Genomic DNA, 23,360 nt, shown 5'->3' with positions numbered 1-23,360 from the left:
ATTCACAGGATCTTTTCTGCTCAAAGGCAGTTTTGTTGCTTCCTCTTACTGACCTTCATCATGGTGCACACAGCTGCTATTTTCTTAATGAGCTAGTCACTGGTGCAATTCCTCAGAGGTTGGACTTACTGAAAGAATGAATAGATTCTGGCACTGTGGTCCCCGTTTTCTTATGGGCTGGTTCCCCAAGTTCCACACCATCCAAAATTTCTAGGAGGAAAAAAATCAGTTAGCAGAAAATTCAAACACCAAGAAGCCACCGTTTCAAGGTATTAGCTCTAATTCTTCATGTACTATATTCCCTTTAACACCTGCCCTACCTATCTCAGAGGGGAAAGGACAGAGAAGTGTTATGTTACTCTTCATGTATTTAAAAGTTCTTAGTGAGTTCCTGGGTGGTCTAGTGTTTAGGATTCGGCACCTTCACTGCTGTGGCCCGGGTTCAGTCCCTGGTCAGGGACCTGAGATCCCACAAGCTGCATGGCGCAGCCAAAAAAAAAAAAAGTTTTAAAATCTGCAAAGCATGAATTTGCAAACATACAGCATTAATAAAATGTTCTGACATACAGAATAGGATCACGAGTCAAAGATCTGGTAACAAAATTTGGTTGGACAAAAACTGGGAATGACATAAAGAAAATCAGTTTTCAATGGGTCACAGACATGACTGGAATGTTATTCCTTGGAGGAATTTATACATCAATTCTGGGGAGAAAAAGTCCACAAGCTTTAGGGTCGGGTCACCCTCCAATGATTGTGGCCTTCAGGAGAGCAGTCTAGAATCAGAACTATGAAGTTATTTACACATTGTCCTTGGACATCACAGGCCTTCAAACTGAAGCTAGTAATAATAATACTTTTATTAATGAGTCCCTGGAACTTCATTTTTAAAAAAAAAATAAATTTATTTATTTATTTATTTATGGCTGTGTTGGGTCTTCGTTGCTGCACGCAGGCTTTCTCTAGTTGCGGCGAGCGGGGGCTACTCTTTGTTGCGGTGCAAGGGCTTCTCACTGCAGTGGCTTCTCTTGTTGAGAAGCACGGGCTCTAGGCGTGCGGGCTTCAGTAGTTGGGGCACGCGGGCTCAGCAGTTGTGGCTCACGGGCTCTAGAGCACAGGCTCAGTAGTTGTGGTGCACGGGCTTAGTTGCTCCGCGGCATGTGGGATCTTCCCGGACCAGGGCTTGAATCCGTGTCCCCTGCATTGGCAGGTGGATTCTTAACCACTGCGCCACCAGGGAAGTCCCTGGAACTTAACTTTTAAGCCACATAAAAACAACCAGGTCCACCAGCACCTAGTGCCACCAGAACAGGCTGTCCTAATTCCCCTCTGCAATAATGTATTAAGGAGGTGGACCCTGAGAGTTAAACCAGTATCATGTAATTTGGGTGAGGCCAGTCATCTGTATGAGGCCCCCCAGACACCGTGGGTGATTCAGGTATTTACGGTATGCAGTGTAGAGTCCAAGCTATTCATAGATGATACCAATCCAGGATCCCAATTTCCTGCCGAGAACACTCTCTTCCTTTCTACACATCCAGATTCCATACATCCAGTAAGGCTCAGCTTAAATTCCACCAGCCCACGATCTCCCTAAACCACTGCAGTTCAGAGTGGTATCTCCTTTCTAAGGCCCACCATCCCTCTGTTACCAACCAAATCATGTGGTACCTGTGCAGTGCACTGTTCTCTTTATTTTTTCATATATACTCTGGTCAATTCCATAATGGGACTGTGTGCTTCTTCAGGGCATTCTCGGTATCTCACATTCTTTTTGCACCTCTAAACACTATTTGGCTTAGCTAAGTAACTAGTTGCAAATGTTCCGTAAGTATTTGTAGAGAATATTTTACTATTATACACCCTGACAGTACTTCCCAAAGGATGACTGTGTAGGATGTTGTTAGATGTGGGGGTCAAAGGGTTGGGCTGAGGGTAGGGAGCAAAGGGCAAGGGTAAACAAAGTTAAACAGCTTTACTTTGAGATGTCTCAGAGCATTTAATACGCTGACCCTGTTCTGGCTCTTGGAAGGACATTATCTTCTTGGAACCCTGTTCTGTGGACCACGTTCTTGGAAACAATGTTTCATGTGGTTTCCCAGCTCCTCAGGCAGCAGTGTGAGTACATTTCTGCTGCTTCCATCTTCCTATTTCTGAGCTATTAACAAAGCTTTAGGATTAAGGTATTATAGCTAGTAATTATCACAACCCAGGCACCATTAAAGGGCAGGCTAAATACAGGCTAATATTCAGACATACTTTTAATTATGTTTTTACAGACAGATTAAGATTGGATAGTTTGATCAAAATTTCTGAGCTTTAGCTACCCACTCCTTCCTGAGAGGCATTAAATAAAACACACGTTAGGTGCTTACTACTTTAAGTCATGCTTCCTAAAGGCAGTGACAAAGCTCACCCTCTTCTAGAAACACTATGGACAGAAAAGGACAGAATCTGCAACCCTTCAGGGGATGCGCCCACCTACTGACTGGCCAGCAGAGTAGGAATCTGTCCTCGTTCGTGATCGCTTGTTGCCTTTGGTATTTGCTAGGGAAAGAAATAAAGGGAGGATTAAAAAGTGCTTCAAACTTTGACTTGAAAAAAACTTGATTGATATATTTTCTTATAATCATAAAAATATAATTTTCCCAAAAGCTATAACCCCTAAGAGAGAACCAAAGACGTACTGCTCGGGAGAAACGGGTAGATGTTAGCACAGGTATCCCATCCTGAGGGACACTTTATATGGTTGAGCTGGATTCAGACTATGTAAACCAGACAACAAGGTGAAAGTATGACAAGCACAGTGGAAAAGACGCCTCTTATTAGTAAACACCTTCTAAGGAGGTAGGAAAAAAGAATAGACTGAGATATTGCTGAGATACCACAACTGCTTGCATCTCCTGTCAAAATTCCATCTGCTACTTAACATGAAACCTAAACAAAAATCATGAGAGCACTTAATTTACCCTGAAAAAGGTTTCAGTTAGTATCTAAACTGATGACTGGAGTTTTCTGTCTTAGTTAATAAAAACACTTGAAATTCATTTCCAGCCACCAGAGCTGCTTTGTGAAAATGTAATGCAGCAGCCTAGTAATGTGTCCTGGGCCCCGCGCTTGAAGGGGGACGGGACCGTGAAGTGGAACGCGCCAGACGCCCCCACTCTGGGAGGGCGCGGACCCCAGTTCCCGGGCACTTGCTAAGACTCACTGTCCATCAGCCTCCAGTTCAGCAAGGGGTCGTAGACGAAGGCTTCCAGCACGGCCATGACGCTGTCCTTGTGCTCCCGAAGCACTTCCATCACCGTGTGGCATGTGATTCTGTAGTTGCCATCCAGGCCCGTGACCTGCAGGCGGGCCAGAGCCATTCACCACAGAGGTCACTGACACTGGCCCCTGAAGGCCTTACAACCACAAGTCAGGCAGTCAAGAGGGCGTGTCACCTCCACGCAGGAAGACGACTTAGCCCGTGACTGATGGGCCAGGCTGGGAATGTCTTCAGAGCAAAGGGTCAGGTCAGGACTGTGATTCATATGAAACAAGGTCTGGAGCAAAGGTTGGTAAGACTTTCAAAGACTGATCATTTCTAACACAACGGAAAATACCAGGAAACGACTACAGAATAACCTGGGCATTTGGGGAACTGGAGATCCAACAAGGAAGGAAGTCTGTCCTCAGAGAGGGTTGGAACTGTATTGGTCCCACTTCAAATCAGCTCGTTACCAATATCCACTCACCTCCATAGCATTGGTCAACATTCTTGTTAGTCTAAATGGAATCTTCTCTGGGAATTTCTCTCTGGTCATAGCAACCTAAGGATAATAAAGGGAAAAACCAAGTCCACTGGTTAGACTGTTTTCCTCAGCTGAAGCCAGGGGCAGGCAGGTGGCTTTCCTTTGCATCACCAGCACCGACTTCAATTAGAGCACAGAAAGGAAGCAGCTTGAGTTCAGTGACGGGTCTTGTCACTGGGATCGAATAGACAACTAAAAATAAAAAAGAGAGGGTGGGGGAGAGGGAGAGAGGGGGAGAGGGAGGGTGGGGAGAGAGAGGGAGAGGAAAGAGAGAGGGAGAAAAAGAGAGAAAAAAAGAAAAAGACAAGTGTGCATCATGCCCAGGCCTTTGACCAGCAGGCCACGTCGAGGATAAGGGATTCCTCCACTTAAAGAGGGTGTGTGGGGACTTCCTGGCTAAGTGGCTAAGACTTCGCTTTCCAGTGCAGGGGGTACGGGTTTGATCCCTGGTAGGGAACTAAATCCCACATGCCTTGCGGCCAAAAAACCAAAACATCAAAAAAAAAAAAACCCAGAAGCAATATTGTAACAAATTCAACAAAGACTTTAAAAATGGTCCACATCCAAAAAAAAAAAAAAAAAAGAAACTTAAAAAAAAAAATTAAAAAGGACTTCCCTGGTGGTCCAGTGGTTAAGATTCCACGCTTCCAATGCAGGGGGCGTGGGTTTGATTCCCTGGTCGGCAAACCAAGATCCCACATGCCGCGTGGAGTGGCCGAAAAGAAAAGAACAAACAAAGGAGGGTTGTGAACCGTGCCCCCCACCCACCTTTTCTGAGTCCAATTATGGCAAGTATCAAAGAGCATGGATTTCATTTGTTAGATTGATTTTCTGTCACTTAGGTAGGAGAGGCAGGGGTGAGGATACTGCATTTTGGGCTTAAGTTTGCCTAAATGGTTGGAGGGGGGTGGAAAGTGGTCATCCGGGAAGGTGAGGTTACGTGGTGTTCTGGAACGCGTGTTCACCTCAAAGCAGTCCCCAAAGTCAATGTGCAGGATCTTCCCGCTCAGCCGGTCCAGCATCAGGTTGGATGGGTGTCTTTGAGAAACAGAAGAGAGACCGGGGGAGGTCAAGAGAGCAGCACAGATGAACAAATCCCCAAGTCTGTGAGACTCTAGGCCAGGGGCTGGCAAACTACAGCACTCAGGCAAAATCTAGCAGCACCCATCCAACTTTTGTAAGTAAAGTTTTACCGGAACACAGCCACACTCATTTGTTTATATATTGTTTCAGGCTGCTTTTATGCTACAGCAGCAGAGATGAGTAGTTGTGACGGAGATCGTATGGCCAGCGAAGCCTAAAATATTTATTATCTGGCCCTTTACAGAAAAAGTTTGCCGACCCCTGCCCTAGGGCTCAAATGAGAATTTATCTGTGTGAATCACAAGTTGCCCCATGATACCGAGACAATTTGCTTTCCCAAGGTCTTTGGTCACAGAATAAATGGTTTCTGGCAGCGCTGGCATCTCAGAGTGACAAGGCTCTATCTTCGCTACTTGGCACCTATCATAGGGTCTCATCTCCCTAAGCCCCTGAGCCAATTCAACAGGTGTTTTACTAAGTTTTTTTTTTTTTGGATCTTAGTTCCCTGACCACGGATTGAACCATGCCCCCTGCATTGGGAGCATGGAGTCTTAAGCAGTGGACCACCAGGGAAGTCCCTCTGAGTTTTTTAAAAACAGGAATTTATTATTTCTGTGGGATAAAATTTTTTTCACTCTCAAATAATTGCATGAAACATGATCTCAGGAGAAGAACAGTAGACGTTGGAATACTAGTTTTTTTTGGGTTTTTTTGTTTTGAATTTCTGAACATTGCTAAACTACTTTTTCAGTCAGTACACTAGGATGAAATTTATTATGTAGGAATATCAGAAGGATCTACTTTGGTTGGTTTCAATTAAGGAAATAGAATTATTTATCTTAGCATGGTGGTGATTGATAAATGTTTATTGAATCAATAAAATCAACTGGATTTAATACGGGTTTTAATACATTAAACCAACCTATGGAGAAAGTAGTACCCTTGAACTATGGTTTTTCTTCTCTTTAGTTTGATGTGTTGTTCTGTTGGCATGGACAATAAATAGGGGACTAAGGTTGATGCCCCAAAAAACGCCTAAAGTACAAAATACAAATATTTACCAAATGGTCATAAATCTCACTGAAGACAAAATGAAGCCATTCAAGAAAACTACAATGGCTACAAAATGAAGCCATTCAAGAAACAAGACTCAAAGAAACAAATTCACTCACCTATCGCCCAGGCCCAAAATATACCCAACCATGGACATGACCGCTAAAGAGCGGGTGTAATTGGTTCTTCGATCAAACCACACCTAGAACACAGGAGCACACGTGAACCAAGGCTCTGGAAACTAACTTGTTTCAACATAATTATACCCCAGTCAGTTGTTTGCTTATCGTCCATCAATAACCAGTTAGAACATATAAGGGAACCAAAATCACATTCATAATTACAAAGATAAACTATGCTCAGAATAAACTTAATTAGAAATGTACAGAACTTAGATGAATAAATAAATTAAACTTTGCTTAGAAATATAAAGACTTGAGTAAATGAAAATACCCATTTAAGGATATCCACTTAAGATTGAAAAGATGTAATATCCTCCCATATTATTTAATACACTTAATGTAATTTCAATAAAAATTCATTGGCACGTTTTTGGGGGACCTTGACAAAATGATCCCAAAATTTATCTGGAAAAAAATTATATGTAAATAGCCAATGAGAAGAGACTTGTATTAACAGTGGGATACTTGAGGAGAAACAGGCAGAAAGATCAATGAAATAGAAATTCTAGAAAGAAATCCAAAGGCATATAAGAATTTAGTATATAATAAAAATTGACTCTTTTAAACAGTGGTGAAAGGATGGATGATTTGGTAATACTAAAATATTGCTTATCATCTTAAAAAAATAAAATTTATGCCCTAACTTTAAATTCCAACTTGGGTTAAGGATTTAAATGTAAACACAAATCTTTTTTTTTTTTTCCTTGTGATAAGAACTTATGTAATTTACTCTCTTAACATCTTTTATATTTATCATACAGCAGTATCATATCACATCACAAATCTTATAATTAGTACAAGAAAAGATATGTAATCTGAGGAGGAGACTTTCTAAATATAAAGCCAAAGGTAGACTTCAAAGAAAAGGATTAAAAATCTATTAACTTCTAACATTTAAAAATGCACATCAAAACCAAAACAAGACAAAAATTTCAAACCGAGAAACATAACTGTTAACAAAATTGAAAAACCAAATAAATAGGAAATTTATAATACATACAAAAAAGATTTAACAGCCTTAATAATATACTATCGTAAAGCAATGGTTGAAACTTGAAACTACTAACTACTGCTAGACTGCGTGGCTCGCCCATTCAATTTCTGCTCTCAAAGACTGCCCATCGTCCACAGCTAATCATTACAGAGACTCGTCCACCAGGTGCACAGGAACAAACAAGAAAACCATTCCTGACCAGAGGGGGTGCACCAAAAGCAGCGGCATGAGTTGGGGGGGGGTGGGGGGGTGCCATACCTCGGAGCTGGGGCTCTTCAGCCACAGCAGCTTGGCCAGGTCGTCCCCAGCCGTGTTGTTGACAGCGTGCTCAAACACCTCAACCTTCTGCATCAGAGTCAGGTGGTCGTAGTCCGGAGCCATCTGCACCAGGACACAAGGGTTGTGAGGGAGCGGCCTGCGACAGGCAGCTCACACCCAGGAAGAAACAAGGCTCTGCGGCCAGGCAGGGCTGGGTTCTGATTTCCCCACCACCGCCAAAAGGAGAAGGGAAACAAGGAAAAGCAGTGGCCACTCTAACCCAATGACCACAGGAAGTGCCAGGGCGTAAGGGTAAAACGGGCCTTGCCTCAGTACCAGCCTACCGGTATGAACGAGAACACTGGAAGGTTCAAGGTTTTGGGTAACAAACGATTCTCGTTCTCCTCGCTCACACACCTACTAAGCATTATTTCCCCATGTGGCCAGTCAGTGCTCTGTAGACATTATTAGTATTCAGTAGATACATGTTGCCTGATAAATAATGCTGTCCAGTCTCACGGAGGGTGATGGAAACCTAATTTCTGGGCTTTAGGGTCCTTCTGTTTCTTAGAGAAGGTTATCTGCTTTAGGACTCACATCATTAATCCTTCATCAACAGCTAATTCCCTCAAATAGATTTTTCAGTGATGGACACGTATAGGAGAACGAGAAAAGCAGCTTTGTACAGATTCCCTGACTTGTGAGTTTTGCCTCCGAGACATTAAAGGGTTGGGCCTGGCAGACTCATCACGTACCCGCAGCATGATGCGATGCTCGATGTTGAGAAGGATCTTCTTTTTCTCCCTGTAGTCCCGGATGAGGGCGTGCAGCGTGTCACAGTGGGGGACCCAGCCGATGAGGCCCGAATTGGTTGATAAGGGAATGACAGCATATCTCTGGATGCTAAAACCCATGGGAAGCAGGGTCATTGAGCAGAAAACAGAGTAGAACTTTGATCCACTCACGGCACATGCAAACTGGTTTTAATGAACCTGCCGGCACACGGCTATTGTGGGGTGTGTGATGAGGGACGTTGTGTGAAGGATAAAGCATCACACAGAGTCAGGGGGCTGATGGTGTGAAGGCACCATCAGCCTTCCCAAGCTGTCTAACAAACTCACTCCTTTGGGGGAACAATCCTGTGATGATTTCTAAGCCTAAAATAACCTCCCCACTTAATATCTATGTTCTTAACAGAAAGAGGAGTAAGAGAAGACTGAGGACAGGAAGGGCTCAGCAGGGCTGTCATCCTGTAAGGGTAGAACACATTGAATTTGTGGAATCTCCAGTCTAAAGGCCACAAAGTGTTCCTTTCTGAATCCTCTGGAGGTTATCAAACACATTTCCCATGAGAATACTCTAAAACCCTGGAGAATTTTTCTCTTTGACACCTTGGCTATTGATGACTTCCTGTCAGGTATGTAATTATTTATTTGGCAAAGGTACATGACTACCTGGAGAGATGTTAAGAAATAACTAGAAGATTTCTCAAATCAGTGCCATTTTCACGGCATCCTGAATACCTGAGGTTTTTCCGAAGAGATGTTGGGTCATTGGCCAGAAGGGTGTTGACCAGGCCGAAGAGCTGCATCACTCGCTCGTCCTGCCGCAGATCTTCATGGCCCTTCAGGAGGAAGACAAACTCGTGCCCGTTGCTGCCTGTAAAGAATGGGGGGAGCAGTCAGCGAGGATCAGAGGGTCTCAATCCCACTGGCTGGTGGACCACCACTGCATTCACAAGTCTGTGGACACATAACTTACCCAGTCATACTGTCCCTACAAACAGAAGAAACACTCCCTAGAACGGATGAAAAGAATGGCCCCCCTGTTAATGGTCCCCCAATGAGATGTTGTTCAAATCAACGTAAGTAAAATTTTTAAAAAACTCTGTCTTTGAGGGCCAGGAACAAGTCTGCACAAAGATGGTCACTCTACATGTCCCCTCCCCAACCCACTTTCTGTCCTTCTCTGTCCTGCTCTGACCCGAGAAGCCTGACCCCTAGAGACCACATCCCCTGGGCTCCCCTGTGTGCCTGGCCAATGGGGGCAGCGGCAGGAGGCCAGAGGGTGGGAAGAGGGAGAGGTCAGGGTCCTTGCCCCTGACAACTGGCCAGGCTACGGTTCTGGAAATAGCTCCCTCCCACTGTCTGAGCCACGGCTTCTAGGGGACGGCCTCTCTTTCCAGGTTACAGCCCTTGCCGGGCTCTGTGCCCTCTTCAGGCTGGAGGTTGGGGGTGAGTACTAACTTCACACTACCGGCTCTCTTAACTCAGCCACACCTCTGAAAACAGTCCTTCGGTAAAGTCTCTTTAATTAGACGCTGCTGAAAGCTGACCAACACGTGTTTTAGTATTAGAAAAGGCCAGCCCACAGACAGACAATAACCCGTGGACCACCATTCGCTGCTGCCGGTGAATAATCACTGTTTAAAAAACACGAGCACTGTTAAAGGCAAGAGAGCTGAGAGTGCCAGCAGCGCACTCAGGCCTCCCGAAACCACCCCGCTAGGTAACAAACCTCACTGTTAGAACTGATTTCTACTTCAGTCTGTTCACTTCACACAGCATTTCCCACAAAGAGAGAACGTGAGAGTAAACAAGGACACTCAAGCCCGGTGCCCTTCCTTCGACGTGGCCTGTCACCTGCCGTGCTTGCATCCGGGGCCTCCTTCTTGCCTCATCAGCTCCCTGACAGCTGCCCACCCACCCATCCTCCACATCGCAGGCCTTCACAGCTCCCTTCCACCTGTTCCGGGGGCGGGCGGGAGTGTTACGCTTCACTTAAGTAAGCACAGCTGTATGAATCAACGAGGGGCCCCAGGGAGGAGGCAGTAAGGAGAAACCCACTTTTCCCTACTCGGCTCTCAATGAAGGCTCTCAATGAACGGGAGTAAGATTAGTCGTGCGGACAGCAAGCAGTCGTTTCAGGAGGGGGAGGGGTCCGCCAGGGTGGGAGGGAGACTTGGGTCCTTACCCGAGTCTCAGGTCCGCACGACGGTCCTTACCCATAAGCGTCAGCTTCCGGGGCCTCTGCTTGGATGTGATGACTTGTAGAGATGGTGCAATGGACTGAATGCGAATGATCGGCTGGTTGGGGTCGTATGTTCCCGGCACAGCCAATTCCAGGTCCCGGCACATCAGAAGTTTTGGGGACACGTATTGCAGCTCTAAGGATGTGAGCTGTGAACAATTACCACAGGGTTTAGTTTTCTGCCTCAGGGAGGAATTTAAATGCCATTTAAGTATTTTTCAATGGGTTGCCAATAGCGATGACTTGTCCCAAAGTCTGCAGGTAGACGTGGAACCAGGTGCTGGGGGGTTAGTGTTAGACTGTTCACAGACAATAAAACAGAAAGGACTATAATGACTGTTAACCCTGCTGGAGCCTCAAGATCCTACCTGAGGCAGCTGCTTTGAGATTCGTCTGAACACGTGGTAATAGAGGTCCCAGGCTTGGGTGAGGTCCTTGACATTCCCTGATTTCATGTACTTCCTGCACCACTCCTGGGCCTCCATTAAATCTCGACCATACGCCTGAGAGGGAATGCAGGGGAAATCTGCAAGTTGTCGTTTGTGTTGACTAAGCCCCGAGGCTGAGTCCCCAAGCAGACAGCAGAACTCCTCGGGAGCGCACCCTGGCCAGAAGGCACTGGCCTGGATCGCTCAGCCGGGAAGCTCGGCAGTATTCCAGCCCCAAAGTCCCAACCTCAGGATGGCTTCTCAGGTAAAGTAAGTTTGGAAGAGAGACGAGATGGCCTCGTGAGGAATCCCATAGTTTTCCAATTAAAGTTTCGGGAGGGTTCTTGTAACTTAGTGACAAATAAATTTCTGGTGTTTTATATCCTATGACTTCCCTCCATCAGAATACATTTTCTTCAGGTCAGTAAAGAGGTTAGAGGGAAAGGCGTCTGCAAAAGCCTCTGGAGTCCCGCCAGTTGACACTTTTTCATCCCATACCTGGTTAAAGGATGTTTCCTTCAGAGTCTGGGGTCCCCGCTCCATCATAGCATGCAGCGGCTCCAGCGCCTCGAACATGCCCTTCACGTTCCTCTCCCCAAAGTACAAGCGAGACGCCTCTTCCAGGCCTTCGTGCCACATCTCATGCCACAGAATGGCCACTCGGATCAGCTCCTCACTCACCTGGATCAGAAAGGGGAAGGAGGGAAGCACCAAGGATAAGCTAAGCTCAGGAAGGCCTGTCTCGGAGAAACAGAAGGTACTCTTTCTGGCGGCCAGAGGGAGTACGCAGCCCTGTCATGAGGAAGAAAGAAAATCCCACTCAAGACCTTTGCTCGGTGACCAGAGGCCGTGAAATCCGCCCCGGCCCTGACTCACCATCATGGCCTGTTGCACCAAGGTGTTACTGTGCTCGCACATGTTCTTCAGAATCTTGTTGGCCGCATTGTGACGGGCCGTGGTGGTAGACTTAGAAGCCACCGTCAGTGGGTAGATGAGGGCCTGAAGCAAATACAGAAGGAACGTTTGCAAACTCGTGTGAAAGGAGGATGACAAGAATATGATACCGACACTCGTCTGAGTCTACCAGGCAGGGGCTATACCATCTTGGCGGGGGTTCTTTCTTTCCCGGAAGGCCCCTGGGTCCCAGAGCCTGCCAGCTGGGCAGGCCCTCCCGGGGGCAGGACAGGACGCTTAGCTCCCAGTTGCACTTGTATCTCTGGAGCAGCTTTAGGAAAGGCTGACCACCAAATCAGAAGGTCAGCAGTTAGACGAGAAACTGCCCCGGGTCTCCACGTACCTGGGGGTGGTACCGACCAATGTCTGTGAGAAGCTGGTGAATGAGACGTCCCACCAAGGGCCTCGGCGTATCAATTCTCGCAATGAGCTGAGGTATAACCTGATATTCAGAAAGACACAGTGTGCAGCATGAGATGTGGAAACAACTCCAGTTATTCTTCTGAGCCACGAACAGCTCTTATGACTTGTTTGGTAGATGCTGTTGGGCTTGGAAATGGTTCATTCTCTTCAGTTCTCTAAAAGGAACTGAAGAAAATATGGAGTCTTGACCTTGGTGTCGATCCCTACTTCCTCACCACTGTACAGCACATGCTTCCTTGCTACTCTCTACAGTGTATGATTCTAAGAGGAGACAGACGAGGAGCAAGATCTGACCCATCCCCATCCGTAGCCAAGTGTCCTCTCCTGTAACCAAGTGTCCTCACCTGTAACCAAGTACCTCACCTGTAACCAAGTATCCCTACCTGTAACCAAGTACCCTCACCTGTAACCAAGTACCCTCTCCTGTAACCAAGTACCCTTACCCATGACCAATTGTCCTCACCTATAACCAAGTAGCCTCACCTGTAACCAAGTGTCATCACCTGTAACCAAGCAGCCTCACCTATAACCAAGTGTCCTCACCTGTAACCAAGTGTCCTCACTTGTAACCAAGTACCCTCACCTGTAACCAAGTACCCTCACCTGTAACCAAGTGTCCTCACCTGTAACCAAGTGTCAATCTGGATCGCTTTCACCCCTTCCACTAAGGCTTCGTTTACATCTGGCCAGTGACCATAATCAAACCATAAGGTGAGGACTCTGGAAAAGAAAAATGAAAGTCATAGAAAATTTAATTTACCAGCTTTTGTCTGTTTTTTCATCTTCAAGACTCTTGGGAAGAGAACTGGCAGAATTCCAGATCAGTGGCTCTCCAATGTGTTTGGTCTTGGGACTGCTTGGGGGTGGGTGGGTGGGGATGGCCAGCGGTGCTCGGCCAAACACAGGAAGATCATTCCAAGTGAATGATTATTTCATTCCAGGTAACACAGAGGGGTCACCATGGCATCAGCTCATAACTCTAATAGACGAGCCCATGCATAAGCTTTGCATGTGCAGAAAGAGTCGCCTGTGGCACAGCAGCAACTTGGAAACCTGGCACGTAGCCGGTGGAGACCCCCAAACGCAGGAGGGCTGGTCACCTAGAGCCTCTGGACTGGCTGGCCTGTGCCATTTGTTTAGGCCTCTCAGAGTTGCCTCCAAAAGCTGAAGGAATTTCAGCGATATTGTGAGAAACAGCTGGGTTTCTTCTTCCTACATAACAAGCCACACACGGGCAGTCCTTGGGCCACTGCTCCCTCCTCTTTGCACATTTCACCAGCACAGGTGGGGCCTGGTCAGCTGCGACTCTGGGACGTGCTCATCGGGGTGGGTAGGGAAAGAGGACTTTATGTGTGACTTCTGTGACCTGCCATCCACATGGCCCACCAGGGCTTCCCTTCCTTTCCCTGATACCTGAGCGTGTCCTGGAGGTTGTTGCCTCGTGACAAAGAGATGGATCGGAAGAAGCCCTGGACAGCAGGGACGGTGTACATCAAGAGGGTTTTGGACAAATCCTGTTGGAACACACGTATGTTAGTGACACTCTTGCCTCAGCCTTCTCATCTGTAAAATGGGCATAACAGCATACTAAATAGTATCCACTTCAAAGAGTGGTTATGAGGATTAAATCAGCTAATACACAGAAAGCCTTTAGATCAGCACCTGGCACAGAGCAAGCACTCAGTAATGGCAATGGTGCCGTAACTGTTACTATCTTGGGCTAACAGTGGCTTCCTGAACAGGGTGGCAGAGGAGGTGGGGCTAAGGCCCTGAACATGCTGATCTCTGGGCTGGTCAGCTGCTCCAGGCCCTGAACCGACAGCCTCAGGGGAGGTGGAAGGGGAGAGAAAAAGACAGGGGATGGACTCTGCCGGGCTCTGTGCTCAGAGTGGGCCCGAAGATGTGCAGGCTGCCTTCACACCGGTGCAGAGCATTAGGAGATGAGCTCAGTCACATGGGAAGCATGACGAGGACCTCATTCTTCAGCACAGGGGCTACGTCAGTTCCCCAAACCCAAATATATAAACAAAAGTACTGTCTCAAACAATGCCGACGGCAAACCATGTTTTCTGGCTTCCACCAGAGCTTCAGAGCAGGGCCTCGGGCTGCTATCAGCCTCCATCCCTCAGAGCGCCTGGCGCCTGGGCCAGTCCGTGATGGGGGAGGAAGGAAGGGTACCTCAGTGACCTTCTTCTGCAGAGGAGATGGGGTAGGGCTGTTCTCAGTGCTCTCAGCCTCGCTCTCGCTGTTACTACCCTCGGTGCTGGTGGCAGTGGCCGTGGCCGCCGTGGTGGCGGCAGTGGCCACGTTGGTGATGTTGGCCCCGCTGGCGTGACGCAGTTTCTTCTTCTCATCGCGGGCTTGGTTCTGATGTTTGTAGTGGAGCACAGCCTCGAAGTTCATCACAGCCCACGCGTGCCAGGCCTGGGGGCGGGGACGAGAGGACAGACATCGGGGCTGTGACATCAGCAGGGGCAGGAAGCTCAGGCACCAAGGGCCTTGAGGGGCGTGAGGCCACAGCTGAGGAAGAGTGCGGGCCGCCCTTTCTTCTCAGTGGTCAGTAGAGCAAATCCTCACCTCAAGGAACACTGGGGAATGGGGCATTTTACTAAATTCATTCATTTTGTGGTGCATCTGCTGTATCGGGGGCTGTGATGAGTGCCGTGAGCGGGGTGGGGGCACATGAGGAGGAATAAGCTATGGGCCTTACCTCAGGGACCTGTTAATCTAGTAGGGTAGGTCACTCAAAAACCTAAAGACAGGCAGAACACGACTGGGGCAACGAGAGACAGACAACGGGAACGCCAGGGACGGGCGGGCAAGGCGTCACAGAGGAGAGACTGGGGTGGGTCTTGAGCAGCCTTAGATGGGCAAGGACGGCACAAGAGGGCGGCAGGGAGGGCGTCCTGGCAGAGGAGGAACAGGGACAGAGATGCAGGCTGGGCAAGCACGGCACAGTTCACAGGAAACAAGCAGACAGATGTGACTGAAGCTTAGGGCACACGCAGGAGAGCAGAGAGGGGGAGCCCAGCAGAGCGGCAGGCTCAGACCACGGAGCGGCTGGCATGTGAGACCACGGACGTCCCATCTCAGTCTGTAGGAAATGGGAGTTTTTAAAGCTGAGTTAAAAGCTGGGCTTCAAACATTCCTTTGGCAGCAGATATCAAACAGATTATTTAAGAGGGCACAGGTTCAGGGGGTGCGGGTGAAGGTCTTAACCAGGCCAGAGGACAGTGGGGAAGGGGACACACTGAGAGCACAGGACCACCACGGAGGGTGACTCTTGGTCATCGTTCGTCCCTCGCACCTGGCTTGGGGCCTGTCAGAGCCAGTGCTCAGCGACTGCTTGCCAGAAGAAGCCTCTGGTGCTAAGCATTCACACCTCAGAGGCTTTGAGCTGCAGTGACACTATGGCATAGCATTGCCTGGTGTACAGAGCATGAGGGAGAGTTTGATTTGGGACCTGGTAAGTTTGCAGTGATAGGAGGATATTAAATAATCCACTCATTGGGCGTCCCTGGTGGTGCAGTGGTTAAGAATCCTCTGCCAGTGCAGGGGACACGGGTTCGAGCCCTGGTCCAGGAAGATCCCACATGCCGCGGAGCAGCTAAGCCCGTGCGCCACAACTACTGAGCCCGCGAGCCACAACTACTGAGCCCACGAGCCACAGCTACTGAGCCTGCGCTCTAGAGCCCGTGCTCCGCAACAAGAGAAGCCACCGCAATGAGAAGTCCGCGCACCGCAACGAAGAGTGGCCCCCGCTCACTGCAACTAGAGAAAGCCTGCGTGCAGCAACAAAGACCCATCACAGCCAAAAAAAAAAAAAAAAAAATCTACTCATAGTTGGACTTTCTGGATAATCAGTAAATTCCTTTGCATCCCTTGCTAAAAACCTTTCTTTAACATGGAAGTGTCCATTTCCCCAGCTAAGCAGAGTAGATTGATCATAATCAACCTCTATTTGATGAATAAGAATCCTACAATGACCCAGGTTCAGTTTTCCCATACTTTTGTTTATTCGACAAATACCTCTTATATATGTACTATGAGCTGGGGGTCCCGCTGAACAAGACAGAAAGAGTTCTGCACGCACATGGGACTAACATACACCACTGATGGTAGAAGACAGTATAGACCCAAAAGGGCCCATGCTAGGAAAAAACTAAAACTAAAAGTCCCGGAGCCAGTTTTTTACTTGTGATTTGTTTCTTTCTGAAAAGCTGAATGAAGAAAAGTAATCTGGTTAGGACATAGTTCTAATTAGTAAGGTTCCAACTAACCAAGGGTTCACTGGACATATTCTTCCAGCCTCAGACTGAAGCTGTCCTAGAGAGAATAACTACTGCTGCTTTCACAAAATGAGCATTTTTCAGATCAGACTGAAGCATGCTGAAAGCAGCATAAGAATTTCGTCGTAGATGTTTCTGTGGTCTCCAGATGCAGGTTTGGATCCCAGAGGGATTAATTCACACTATCAGCCGGTTAAGGAGACACCGGAGAGAAATGGAGGACACCTGCCACACCACGTAGCTCTTACCAGGAGGCCCCTCAGAGAAGAGAGAAAAACATGAGAATGTGTGCTCTCACCAAAGACGTATACGCCCAAGACTCAGTCCTCTCCCAGTCAATCACATCTTTTATACATTTTCTAATTCTGTTTATCTTCTTGAAAAATTTCCTATGATATAACAGGATGTTACCCAGAGCTTTCCAATAAAAACAGAAAGTTCAGTTCTTAGATGAGGAGCAGAAAGGGATGGGAATCAGAAAGAAGCTGGGAAGGAACAGATGACCCAAGGGAAGATAAAAGTTCCAGAGACTAACCATGTGTCCAGATGCTCTAGGAAAACAAGCCGCTAAGAGTCTGTAAGACAACAGCATCCCCAGAGCCACGCACACACTCACGGTATAATAAGTCTTTTTCAAGTCAAAGAATCTATCAATTAGACGTGGAAAGAGCCTCTAACAAACTGGCTCCCAGCACTCAAAGAAGCCAATTCGCGGTATCAGACCAGGCCACCAAGGCCTTGCTGTAAAGCACGAGCCACTGGGGTGCACAGGCAGGCGTCTGGAGGAGGCAGCGGGAGGTGCCCGTCTCTGGTTACCTTGTACCAGCTGCGGTCGTGCTCCGTGGCGGCGCTATAATACTGCAGGACTTTGGGGATTGTGCTCTCGTTGATGCCCTGCAGGTTCAGCTGCCACTCCCCGAGTTTCAGGAAACATCTGAAAACAGAGAAACAAGCCCCCAGGTTGCTCCCTCCTCAGAAGAGCCCTTCCAAGGAGAACAATGAGTTACATCGTGGGAGCACAAAAGCCTCCCTGATATTTATTCCTCCTCTCAGGAAGCAACATGAGGGAACCGTCAGAATTCTTAAGCCACGTGGAAGGAAAAAGACGGGCTTTGGGGATCAATTCTTTTAAGGGATGGTCTCTTCTTCTTGCCCTCTGTCTTACAATGCTAGCATAAACCAGGTACCTGGCACACGGAGGTCTGAATGGACCTACCTCCCCCAAATTCATTATGGTGGGTGGTAGCTGCTGAGAGCAATTTTTCTTTTGATTGCTATATGGCTGCTCCCTTACTTTTTCCTTCTCCTCCACTTTTGATATGATAAAATTAACAGCTAACGTTTTACTGATTGCTACGCTATTCCAGGTTCTGTGCTGAAGGCTTGATGTATTCTTTCCATTAATCCTCACACCATTTTATTCCACCCTAGGAAAAAGGCACTCTCACTATCCCCTTTGCACATCATGAGGAAACCGAGGCACAGAGAGGTTAAGTAACTTATCTAAAGTCACACATCAAATTAGCAACATATCTGGCAGTAGCAGCATATCAAACTCGAAAGCCAGACACCAGGAGAACAGCACGCAGGTGCTCCTGGGCTGCTGGATCCTGGGGAAGTAAGTGGCAGAGATTTTGGAGTGGCGTGATTCAATGGCTGCCTGGGACTGGAAGAGGTGAGGGAGACGTCGGCAAGCGGCTGCCCCGGGAGCCCTGAACACGGCCCTGGCAGCAGAGGCTGCCGGCAGGGCCGGGCTGGCGCGACGGGCCGGGCCGCGGGGCGCTCACCGGGCCATAAGCTTGTGCAGCTCCTGCTTGTGCTGCTGGTCCTCGCTGGCGATGGCGTGCTGGGCTTGCTGCTGCATGGTCTGAACAAAGTGCTGCATGTGCTGGAAGGCATCGATCTGCAGCGGGACAAAGGCACAGGGAGCCACTCGGCATGGGGCCCAACCTCAGGGGACAGGAACCGCTGTTCACAGGCACCTGGGCCAACCCTCTCCCGACGGAACACCCTAGAACACAGGGTGAGGACCCCGTAGGATGGAGGACCGGGGTGTGATGCTGAGAGATGGCTGGGCTTTTCAAGAAGATTCATATTTTTTCAACTCAAGTCTTAGCTCTCCTTGGCCAACTGTAATTAAAAGTCTAATAAGCCTTAGAAAAACTACTCGCCTGACTACTCCAAAAAACAATTCATATGAAGTAATCTCAAACCACTGCTTACTTCACTATCAATATACTGCCCTGGGGGAAATCAGGCTTATGGGGAATTGTTTCAGGCTAGTAAAACTTTAGCATGTGTTTAAAACACTGTGGTACCCTGGACACTAGCATAGCAAAAATTACAGTTTAAAAAAATGTGACAGATCCCGTGATAAACCATAATGGAAAAGAATATGAAAAAGAATGTATATATAGGTATAACTGAATCACTTTGCTGTACAGCAGAAAACATTGTAAATCAACTATATTTCAATAAAATATTTTAAAAAATCTGACAGAACCCTCAGTACCCAAATAGAACAGAGATGGGGTGAGGCCCCTCATACACCCAAGTGGCATGGGGGTGGGGACACTAGCCAAGCAAACATTTAGTTGAATAGGGTGGCTTAGGAGCAAAATCTGCAGAGCGTCCTCCAGCAGTCACATCTCTTTACACTACGTGATTTTATACAAAGTGAGCAGAAGCCATCTGGGTTAGTAGCAGATAGCGGAACTAGGGAAGAGCAGAGACAGAGTCAGAGATCTGAGAGTCAGCTACAAGCCATTTGTATAAGCCTGCCATGCCCACACGTACCAGCATCGTGATAAATGTGAAAAAGAGAATATGTGTTCTTTGCTACAGAAAAGGAGAGAAAAAAACCCAACACTTCAAATAAATGTCAGAATGATCTCCTTACTGTGAATCACGTAAGAGTCTTTTTCTTTTTCTTTTTTTGAATAGAAACATGTCAGTAATGATGGCCCTGAAGGAAAATTGAAACTCCCTGGCTTGGGGGCCAGGACCAACCTCAGATACTTTTAATATATAAGGAATTAATTAATTGGCATCGAGAGGGCTTAACCCAGAGGCAGAATGACGTGACAACGATTTATCAGGCAGCTAATCCACGCACGAGGGCAAGGCAGACACAGAGATGTTCTAACAGTTACCAAGACACCTGTCTCCCTCAGACATCTGCCTTCAGAGTTCCACTCCTCACCAGTGGCTTTGAAAAATGAGCTCTATTAGCATCTCCCACCTGGGAAGTGATATGTGTTCCTTTACTTTTTCTTCTATGGGAACTACACTGGCTAGACTTAAATCTGATTAGGAAGAGAAAAAAGAATTGGGAGGGAGTCCTTAAATGATCCCTCATGAAAAAGGTGGAAGATAACTCAGGGTGGTTAGTGTGTACATCAAGCAGGTAAGAACTGAACTAGGAACTCGGATGCCAGGTGCTTTTCAGAGCCCACAGGTTACGTGTCACTGACTGTCCAGAGAGAGTTTAAATTCTCTTCGGGAGACTCCACAAGAACAAAACAAAAACTGCCAAAACTGGGAAGGCTGGGTATTAGTTTGGATTTGAAGCCCAATGTTAGGTTTAGTCAGTTTACCCAGCATGGGAGACTCTAGTATCTTTCTACTCTGTGGCATGGAGGCAACTTATTTCCAAGGAATTGAAAATGTTCTACTAAAAACTCCTTCTTGGGGCTTCCCTGGTGGGGCAGTGGTTGAGAGTCTGCCTGCCGATGCAGGGGACACGGGTTTGAGCCCTGGTCTGGGAGGATCCCGCATGCCGCGGAGCAACTGGGCCCGTAAGTCACAGCTGCTGAGCCTGCGCGTCTAGAGCCTGTGCTCCACAACAGGAGGGGCCGCGACAGTGAAATGCCCGCGCACCGCGAAGAAGAGTGGCCCCCGCTCGCCGCAGCTGGAGAAAGCCCTCGCACAGAAACGAAGACCCAACACAGCCCAAAAAATAAAATAAATAAATAAATAAGTCAGGAGCGCTTAAAAAAAAAAAAAAAAAAAAAAGCTCTTTTTCTCCATCCCCAGGAAGTGAGGAGGGGGAAAAATGATTCTTTCTCTCTTACAGATGATGGACCGCTCGCTTGGAGGAAGGGGTTTCTCTCAGGCCCAGAGTGTAAGCTGGGCAGACTATTCTGGCTCTTGACTGCCTGCATGGTTTGTGGGCAAGAACTATGTTCTCGGCTTAGTGAAATTTCACAGAAGGAACCAGCCTGTCTCCAGATTCCGTGAACTGTCTTGTCTAGAAAAGCAGTGGGCATACGCCTACTGCCTGATGCCTTCCTGCAGAACGGGATCTGCTTCTCCCCATTTCCGTCCGCCTCAGGCAAAGCAGAGGGCACAGCCCTTACTTATGGAGGAAGAGCACAGCACTCAGAGAAGGAAAGCGACCTGCTCAACAGCACAGTTATTATTAAGTAGTCAGCTTTCCTGGAGTAGCTCCTGAACTCTTACGAAGATGTGGCATCTCTAGCTCCGGGCTTGAAGTTCAAGCACCTAATTTTAAATAGATTTCTAAATCTTTAATCCATGTGGTTTTATGGTCTCCCTCCAGAATCTGGGTTCCTAAGAAAAGGCCATAATCTGTGGAGAAGTTGGGCTGTGGTCCTATGTTGAAAGAAGCCACTCCTTGGTTGAAATATTAGCCAAAACACTCCTTCCGCCTGCCTTCGGCAAGACATTCAAAGACTTGGAGGCTACATATAGGAAGGAAACCAGACTGTATTCAGATCCAGCACCTTCTGTTTTTCTCATTTGCCTGGAGGAAGGTCAGGCTTTGAATCAGAAGTGCTCTGGCCTGGGAGGCTCACAGAGACTAAACTAAACAACCCCCTCTCAAACAACAACAAAAGAAAAAACCCCAAACCGCACATTTGGAGAAGGACACTTGGACCATGATATCTGAAGTATGCCCCAATCAAAGACCCAGTGTGTGGTGCAGGGCTGTGGCTCCCACTCTGGGTGGCATTCAGAGTCACAGAATCCAGCACCCACAAAAGAAATCAGCTTCTGACACAGTCCAGGGATCTCCCAAGTAAGCCTTCAGCCAAGACTCCACTGCTATTTTATCACATCTTCCACAGCCACAGCTCCAGTGGCTGCTCTGCATTCCTTTCTTATCTCAGGGACACTGTGGGGACAACAACAGGGAGAGGAGAGCTGGGACTCCCTCCTCTGTTTCATAAGGACGACAATGGGGGAGCCAAAGCAGGTGCTGATTTTGCCTCCAGGGCCTACTTTTTGTTAATCGTCACCATCGTCCAGGGAGATTGTTTTAAAAAATAAAAACAAAAAAGAAGCCACATCTATTTCCCAAGGACCTGTCTGTAAATAAAGTCAGAGGAATTCTATATTGGCTTCAAGGTGACTTTCCCCACTGGTTTCAGCATCACACTCTGGGTGTTGCTGCTTTTGAATCCCAAACTGATGACAGAAGAGGAGACAAGAAGTCTGAAAAACCAAGTTGGTCTTACGAAAGTTTCAGTCTGTGTTTTCACAAACATGCTGCTTTTTTGGGTACTTCTCTTAGGGGGAAAAACAACACAACCCAGAAATTTTTTCTATGTTTTAGCACATTCTAGCTGCTAATAAATAGAACTGTGACTGCACTCGTTGGTTTGATCAATGGTATATGTGCATCTCCTCGAATATGATTCACTTTTTGAAATCAGGCCAAATAGCCTCCTGGCAGGAGTGAACTCCCTGGCATGGTGGTTTGGACGCTGTTTCCTTTCGGGCCTGGAGGAGGCAGTGAGAAGCAGATTAGGCGAGCATTCTGGAGAAATGTGGTCTCCTGCGGGATTGCGGCACAGACCTTGCGAGTGCTCTTCCACATATTTTTCATGTAGGCGTAGGTCACCTGGGGGTGAACTGTTGGCAGAGGGTGGTCAAGTTGCCGAGATGGATCAACTCCCAGGAGCAGCACTAAGGTTTTATGAGCAAGAGCCTTCAAAACAAGAGGTTGGGGTTATACACAGAACTGGGCCAGGAGCACCCCCTCAGACTCCCGCCCTACCCCCACGGTGGGGACACTCACCAGCCTGCCACTCTTGCCACACAGGCTTGCATACTTGAGCCAGGTCCTCATGTCCTCGTGAGGGCTGACCACTAGCGACCGCACCATGAGGATTTTCTGCCAGTCCTCCACAATACGCTGGCAGCCCTGGAACGTCCAGAAGCGAGGATTAGACACGTGCTCTGCTATAACTTAATCCCTCACAAGCAACAGTGAAACCCACCCCGAAACAAAAAAGAGATTCATTTTTATAATCTCATCTTTCTCAAGTGAAGGGTACTGTGAGTGAAACACCTCCCAGGAACTTCTCAAAATTCGAGAAGCAGTACAGCAAGGACTCTGGAACCTGAATCCTGGCCTGTCCACTGTACTACCTATGTGACTTTGGACAAATTACTTAACCTCTCTGTGACTGATCTGTAAAATGGGATAAAAATGGTACCAACTTCATGGGGCCATGGTGAGGCTTAAATGAACTAAATTATTTAAATTTCTTTTCTGAATTGTAAATAATGTATTTTTAGCTTTAATTTTTTGCTTCAGTCTCTCTGGTTGAAGATGCCTATCACTGACAAAGAAATTAAATTTAAAATGTATCATTCAAAATTTTAAAAACTAATTAAGTGTAAAAAAAATTGAAATAATTAAATTTTCAACTGATGTTGTTTGAAAGTTGGTGGTGTTTATATTTCTGAAGTTATCAGAGCCTAAACTTGCACTCAGATCTTGACCTTGTCTTTCCTCTACATTTTTATTCGTCTCAGATCAAAAACTGCACATAGAAGGGAAAGGGACTCATTCATTCACACATATAAATTCTTTTAAATTAAGAAGAAACAAAGTGAATTAA

At 47.2% G+C, this 23,360-nt stretch overlaps 1 protein-coding gene across 5 annotated transcripts in view; it reads right to left on the bottom strand.

Annotated features, from left to right (window-relative positions):
- MTOR (mechanistic target of rapamycin kinase) overlaps positions 1–23,360 on the bottom strand; it is a 125,498-nt gene that overhangs the window by 4,126 nt on the left and 98,012 nt on the right. For all 5 annotated transcript variants that reach the window (XM_082380942.1, XM_082380945.1, XM_082380943.1 and 2 more), the window contains 21 exons: positions 22,532–22,657; positions 22,310–22,441; positions 18,276–18,391; positions 17,305–17,422; positions 14,378–14,623; positions 13,613–13,713; positions 12,823–12,919; positions 12,120–12,218; positions 11,699–11,821; positions 11,321–11,503; positions 10,763–10,897; positions 10,369–10,543; positions 8,888–9,023; positions 8,120–8,267; positions 7,365–7,487; positions 6,050–6,132; positions 4,760–4,832; positions 3,738–3,812; positions 3,212–3,347; positions 2,482–2,547; positions 130–210 (listed from right to left, as the gene is read on the bottom strand). In XM_082380942.1, the coding sequence (XP_082237068.1) occupies positions 130–210; positions 2,482–2,547; positions 3,212–3,347; positions 3,738–3,812; positions 4,760–4,832; positions 6,050–6,132; positions 7,365–7,487; positions 8,120–8,267; positions 8,888–9,023; positions 10,369–10,543; positions 10,763–10,897; positions 11,321–11,503; positions 11,699–11,821; positions 12,120–12,218; positions 12,823–12,919; positions 13,613–13,713; positions 14,378–14,623; positions 17,305–17,422; positions 18,276–18,391; positions 22,310–22,441; positions 22,532–22,657 (2,572 nt within the window). The remainder of the gene's footprint in view (positions 1–129; positions 211–2,481; positions 2,548–3,211; positions 3,348–3,737; positions 3,813–4,759; positions 4,833–6,049; positions 6,133–7,364; positions 7,488–8,119; positions 8,268–8,887; positions 9,024–10,368; positions 10,544–10,762; positions 10,898–11,320; positions 11,504–11,698; positions 11,822–12,119; positions 12,219–12,822; positions 12,920–13,612; positions 13,714–14,377; positions 14,624–17,304; positions 17,423–18,275; positions 18,392–22,309; positions 22,442–22,531; positions 22,658–23,360) is intronic.

This window comes from Balaenoptera borealis, assembly GCF_965194805.1.
Source record: "Balaenoptera borealis genome assembly, chromosome: 1".
Lineage (NCBI taxonomy): Eukaryota > Metazoa > Chordata > Mammalia > Artiodactyla > Balaenopteridae > Balaenoptera > Balaenoptera borealis.
Note: the sequence above shows the minus strand (reverse complement) of the source record. Positions and strands in the feature narration are given on the sequence as shown.